At 36.2% G+C, this 6,717-nt stretch overlaps 1 protein-coding gene across 3 annotated transcripts in view; it reads right to left on the bottom strand.

Moving 5' to 3' along the window:
* Nucleotides 1-574: 574 nt before the first annotated feature.
* Nucleotides 575-6,717, bottom strand: part of rsu1 (Ras suppressor protein 1) — a 44,557-nt gene continuing 38,414 nt past the window's right edge. For all 3 annotated transcript variants that reach the window (XM_077509060.1, XM_077509062.1, XM_077509061.1), the window contains exons 8-9: nt 4,838-4,970; nt 575-1,144 (exon numbers count right to left, since the gene is read on the bottom strand). In XM_077509060.1, coding sequence (XP_077365186.1) covers nt 1,042-1,144; nt 4,838-4,970 — 236 coding nt within the window. In that variant the 3' untranslated portion in view covers nt 575-1,041. The remainder of the gene's footprint in view (nt 1,145-4,837; nt 4,971-6,717) is intronic.

The raw sequence follows: 6,717 nt of genomic DNA, 5'->3' as shown, positions 1-6,717 counted from the left end.
AGGGCACTCATTGGGATTCGGTGATGAACTTGAACTGTACAATGACTGTTGACCACAGAACAAGCCAAGTAAGCCAATTTTGCGCATGCACGTTGTCAGATATGCTGCGTGACCGACAGCATTTTTGCCATTCAAAAGCCACACATACCGGAAACAACTTTCACGGAACTGTTTTCTCATTGTGTATGCGCAAAACAAACTGTCGACTTCTCCGCTCCCCGTGAGGAAAACAGGACAAAATATACAGGAATTTAAGACCAAAACAGTAGAACCACGGTATTGTATTTTAGAGGACACTGACAGAAATATTTTCAATGATATTATTTTGAAGAGGTCGGGCAAGCGCCGCCTAATAGCTTACTAGGACGGCACGCCACTGGTGAATATAAATATTAAACAAAAAGGGGGCCAGGACTGATCCTTGTGGGACGCCATTTCGAGTGGCGTCACAATCTATTTTTAGTGCCATCACATTGAGCGTTGTTAAAAGGAATTGTGATGCAGGACTGCGGTAAACAACCTGTCCCAGCTTTCCCCTGTATTCTGTTTTAATTTACACAAAATCCCAACTTCATTTCTTAGTAAAAGAAAGTTATATTTCATTCACTGAGCAACAAAAGGTCATGAATCAGTCCTGCCATACAAAATACAATAGAAGCATTTCATGTTTTTCAAATGTCATTTGGTTAGTTTACCTTTATAAAGCTTATGACAAAGGCAGAACAAAGCAAAGTTAACTTCCTGTAACAGAGGAACACATGGGGAAAAACATCCTATACAGTGCTGATCCCACTGAGTAAGAAACAGATCATATGACCATCTTGCAAAGTAAAATAATACAAAAAAAGTGTGCATGTGCATGCGTGTGTGTGTGTGTGTGTGGGGGGGGGGGGTGCTGTTTAGAGCTGGGAAAAAAGTCAACTTTAAAACTAGGTTGACCGATGACTGATTAACCTGCTGATTATTTAAAAAAAAATATATAATGCATAAAATATATGAGTCTGAGATATTTAACACAACAATGACATTCATCTACTATTTTCATTTGTTTTTGGCTGCCAGTGGTTTGCGGCTGATCTTCTTACTCTTGTCATTGTTCTTCTTTGGGGGTTCTGGGCTGGCTTGCATGTGTCTGCCATAGAGACTGAGGAGAGTAAAATAGAATTTCGTTAGGGGTGGGACATTAAATTGAAAAAATATCTTTTAATGTTTGACTTCAAATAGGTGGGGCAAGACCATTGAGATATTTGAAAACAAATAGAAGAATCTTAAAGTGGACTCTAAATTTCGTGGGCAGCCAATGAAGAGAGGCCAGGATAGGGGTTATGTGTTCCCTCTTACGGGCACCAGTAAGGAGACGAGCAGCAGCATTTTGGACAAGCTGGAGACGCTGGAGTGAGGACTGCCTGATTCCAAAATAAATTGCATTACAGTAATCCCGCCGAGATGTAACAAAGGCATGGATTACCATTTCTAAGTGCGGCTGATATAGGAGATTTTTTACCTTAGCCAGCTGCCTAAGCACTTTTTAAGGACTTTCAAGATCAATTTTCCAGTTTTTCCAGTACCCTTCAAAAGGCGAAAATCAGTATGAATCAAACCCTAGCCTTGTTCGGATTGAGAGGTAACTCAATGCTGTCTGCAGGAAAAATACGGAAAATCTGCTAAAAGTTATCATTAACTGAATGGGGCATTGAAAATGAAGCTGTGTTTTTGTATACTGCTCAATCTCATTGGTGTTTGCAAATAAGTCTCCATTTGTGTTGTTTTCTCAAATTACTTGTTCTTTTTCTTCCAGCATTCAATCACGTCGAAGAGCACGGACTGATTCACACCATATTTCCGCTTGTAAACTTACCGGAATAATGTATAATACATATATATTTTATATACATGCACCCTCAAAATATCAATTTCACTCATTTTATTAACAAAATGTTTCCACATTAATATAAGGATAGTAAATTAAAGGAAAATACTTTTTTTCACAATACCTCAGTCACCTTTCAGCAGATCTTGCCTAATAACTGTGGCTAAGATTTACTATATTACAATTTTATTTTAATGAACAAAAACTGTCGTCTAGCCATGGCACTCTGTTTACTCTGTTTTACTCTGTATATCGGTACACTCAAGTCACATTTTGGCTCAGTACGGTTCGGTATATACACAACCCCTCACGTTTTGTGATTTTGAATTGTAAAACGTGGCCTGGTGTAGTGGTAAATGCATTGACTCCGCAAACTTCTTTGTGTTGGTTTGAGTACCGACGTGTCCGTGTCTCTTATTGACAACAGCATATGAGAGTTAGAATGGCTGAAGTTTAGCTGTAATTTTGTACTTCGCCAGTAGGAGGAGCTGTTGTTTCACTAATTGTAACTGAAAGTTTTAATATGGTGCATTGTTTGTGTGCATTGTTTTTATTTTCCTATTAGCTTTGTGTAATTTGTAGGACTATACAGTGGAACCTCTACTTACGAACGTCTCTTCATACGAAATTTTCGAGTTACGAAACGGGAAAATATTGCCTCTTGTTACGAAAGAAATTTCTAGATACGAAAGGTAAAAATACATTACCGAACGCAACATACTTTCGGCTATGGCTATTTCCTACCATAGGTACCTATGAGCGTAAATACTAGATCGGTGTTTGTGCATCGTTCTGGCATCCCATTGGCTAAGAGGAACCTCTACCATAGGTATGAGCGTATACTAGATCGGTGTCTATACAGCGTCCTCATCATTCATCCCGCGGCCCATGAGGTGTTCGATAGTTTTTCGTAAATGTATGAACTAACGGCCAACGAATTTGTGCAAAAATTCAAACAATTGGTGATTGATGAAGGCACAGTAAGTATTTAATTGCGACGAGACGGGCCTTTTAAAAAAAAAAAAAAAAAAAAAAAAAAAAAGATGCCTCGCCATACTGGAAGTTTCCATGAAGTTTCAGAATTAGTTTAAAAGAATCGCCCAGAAAAAGTGTTAACCAGTCGGGCGTTTGCTCACTAAGATGATGTTTGCCTTGGACATTTCCGAAGGATTGTTTTTTTTTTTTTTTTTTTTTTTTTTAAACTAACCGTTCGTCAATGTCCGTTTAAAAAAAAAAAAAAAGCAAACATCCATGGATCAGTTCTTTACAAAACACCAGGCAAAAAAAAAATAAATAAATAAAAAAATAAAAAAACTTCTGAGAGAGAGGAACATGAACCAAAGAGGGCAAAAAACGATGAGGACAGCAGTTAAAAAGGTAAATGACCATCATTTTTATTCTTTACTTTATTCTTTGTTTTTTTTTTTACATTATGCACAACTCTCATTTATTGTACAATAATCTAATTGTAACATGTATTTGTTACATGTTTTGATGCATTTTTATGCTTGATAAAACATTTATGTCTGAATTTTGGGAGGCTTGGAACGGATTAGGGCATTTACATGGAAAATGCGTCTCTACTTACAAATTTTTCTACTTAAGAACTTTCTTCCAGAACCAATTAATTTCGTAAGTAGAGGTACCACTGTATTGTTTATTATAATTAGTTGCAAGTAAAATTAAAAGGGTAAAATTTACATGTTTAACTTCTAGAGCTTGATGAAATCACTTCCTGCAGTAGCCTGATGCAGCTCGCAGCAGCTCGACCTCACGCAAGTTGCAGATGCTAAAGTGAAGCTAATTAAATGAAATAAGTACTCCTGTTTGTTCACTAGCACGCCAAAGTAGTATGTATGTTTTATTTGTATTTTATGGCTCTCTTTTATTTTGTAAAGCTTAGTTTATTTAATTGTATACCCACTTTCCATGCCCACTTCCATACATACAACTGATCATCATTACTAGCTCTTTGATACTGCTCAGTACCTCACTTGGTAGAGTGCATTGTTTGTAACCTGGAGGTTGCAGGTTCAAATTCCTACCTTGGACTGTACATCGCAAATATATCCAGGGTTATTATGCTAAGGGATATAGATTTATCCCAACTGACTGTGAATGCTTCTTTTTTTTTTGCAAACAATAACATTATAAACTGCATTTAAATCACAGAAATATCACTAGATATGACAAAATTAATTTCTGAAGACATGTTTTCTTTCTCTTGTTGGCTGATAAATTCATCTTCTGTTAGTCCAATGATCCAGCCATCCATTGTCTTAGCCGCTTACTCCTCACAGGGGTCTCAGGGTTGCTGGAGCCTATCTCAGCCGGTCTCGGGCAGTAGGCGGGGTGCACCCTGAACTGGTTGCCAGCCAATTGCAGTAGTCCAATGATGATCATGAATCATGTTATAAATGGAACGCTGCTGAAGTGGCGTGACTTTAATTAAGGTGCCATCTGATTGTACGAAGAGTTGTGTTTTCTGCCAAGTAGACTGACATGGCATACTATTTTGTGCTGATTTTAGCTGATAATCCCTCTTTTTTTAGCACCAGCACCAAAAGATGTGAAAGAGTACAGGCATTGCTTATAAATAGATGAATTAAAAAAAACTTTACTAGCAATTTATTGAAGGTGACTACTGCTGACTACTGACTGAGAACAGGTGGATGGGTTTGTATTTGTTATTTAACTACAAGTTACGACTTAATAAATACTAGTAATACTACTACTGTTTCTACTAGTAATACTACTATTCCTAGTAATTAATAGTTAATTACTTTGTAATTTTCACAGAATTTATCTTTTCATTTTCTTCATTAGCATTCAGCTATTAGCATTCACCCATTAGCATTCAGCTTTCAGCATTCCCACGCAATTTCTTCAGAAACTGCACTTAGTCTAGTTAACACAACATATTCTGATCATATGCATGTGTATTTGTCTCAGTGTGTTTATACATACTATTTGTAGGTCTCAGAGCGAACATATTCAAAAACATGCGAGACTCCCAGTTGGAACTGGTCAGAAATGGGAGTGACCCAGGGATTGTTCTCCGCTTTGAAGACCTGCTTTGGACCAGTCAAATCCAGATTACCTACAGATGAATAAAAAGACAGATCAGTAAAGATCCAAATGGTCGAAATAATAATAGAATACGATTAGGGGGAGCGCCTCATATGAGTGGCGGGGAAATGTACGCAAGTCTTCAAGCGAAGAAGACTCATGTGCTTACTTGTGTAAGACATTTATCTGTCCAGCAACTGACGTTTCGATAAAAAATTTGTTATTATATCTTCAATTTCAACATTTTACAACATTTTATGTTTCGACTTTTTGAAGCACACAGTTTCTGAGGAATATTAAGATTGATTTCATTGGATTTGATATGTAAGTAATTTTATTTATTTAATTTTGCAATGTTACACAAAAAAGTGTCACAGTTTATGAAATGAAACAATTGAGTACGTAACTGACAGACATGTTGCATGACAATAGTGTTTAAGAACGACACAAATTTGCTGGCAGAAAAGTCATCTCTGTAAAGAAGACATTTGTATTTGTTTAAAAAAAAAATACATTAAAGTACTCATTGTGAAGAAGACACCGGTTTTAATATTGTGTTTTAGTGATGGTTCAAATATATATATATATATATATATATATATATACATATATATATATATATATATATATATACATATATATATATATATATATATATATACATATATATATACATATAAATACATATTAGAGATAGACCGATATGCTTTTTTCAGGGCCGATACCGATTCCGATTATCGGTAGTCAAGGAGGCAGATAACCGATAGTTGAAGCCGATATTCATTTGCAGTAAAAGTTAAAATGTTGGCACCAAATTTTTGAATAATGCAAACCCTAACCGTTCTTTACAATGGATTCTCACACTACACTTTTCATTTTACATCCTTCTATCTGCAATAAGACGTTGGTGGCGGGGGGAGTTAAATGTGGGGGCCAATGTGACATTACCTTTTATAGCATTTGGGATACTTGTAGTTTTATTCTATAAATGTTATATTTTTATATTTTGAAGTAATAGGAGGAACCCTGTCATTCAAAATGTGCATCAGCTGTGGCATTACTTATTACTACAGCAAAAAAAAAAAAAAAAAATTCCATGAGAAAAACTATTCATCCCTGAACACCATACAGTTCTTGTAGACCTTATTATAATTATTGTTATTGTTACCATATAGACAGTTTTGATAAGCTGAGGATCTTAAATCGAGAACAGCAATATCATGCTACTCCTCTCTACAAGAGAACTGTCAAAAGACACTTCATCATGTAGTTTACTGCCACTTAGGATGCCCCAATCAACGCAGAAAAAGGTAGAGTAAAATAACTTGGTTATAATAATAGTAAGAATAACTTGGTTAAACAGACATTGTTGCGGTGGACCGCTGCCACTTTCTGCTGTTTAATGTGTTTTACACTTATAGACACGTGTGTGTATATGGGCACACTATTATCTCACTACTGTACTGTACTGTATCACTTAATGGCACAGATGTACTTGTCTAAATAATAACTAGGCTGCAACATTGCTAATTCACATTAACAAGCACTATCTTAGCTGTCCACATGAATAGTTACTAACACACGAGAAAGTTATACAACACACCAAACATGAGCTCATTATTCAAAGTATGATGCACGTAACGAAATTACATCACTGAACATTAATTGCAGCCGACTACGGCCGTAGATGTTACATATTAGTGGCATCCATTGAGAGGATAATGTCCCAAATGACGGCAGACATGACGTGAAAAGAGAGACAAAACGAGCAAATAAGC

The sequence above is a fragment of the Festucalex cinctus genome, chromosome 20 (genome assembly GCF_051991245.1).
Source record: "Festucalex cinctus isolate MCC-2025b chromosome 20, RoL_Fcin_1.0, whole genome shotgun sequence".
Taxonomy (NCBI): domain Eukaryota; kingdom Metazoa; phylum Chordata; class Actinopteri; order Syngnathiformes; family Syngnathidae; genus Festucalex; species Festucalex cinctus.
The sequence above is the reverse complement of the archived record's forward strand: the minus strand, read 5'-3'. Positions and strand labels throughout refer to the sequence as shown.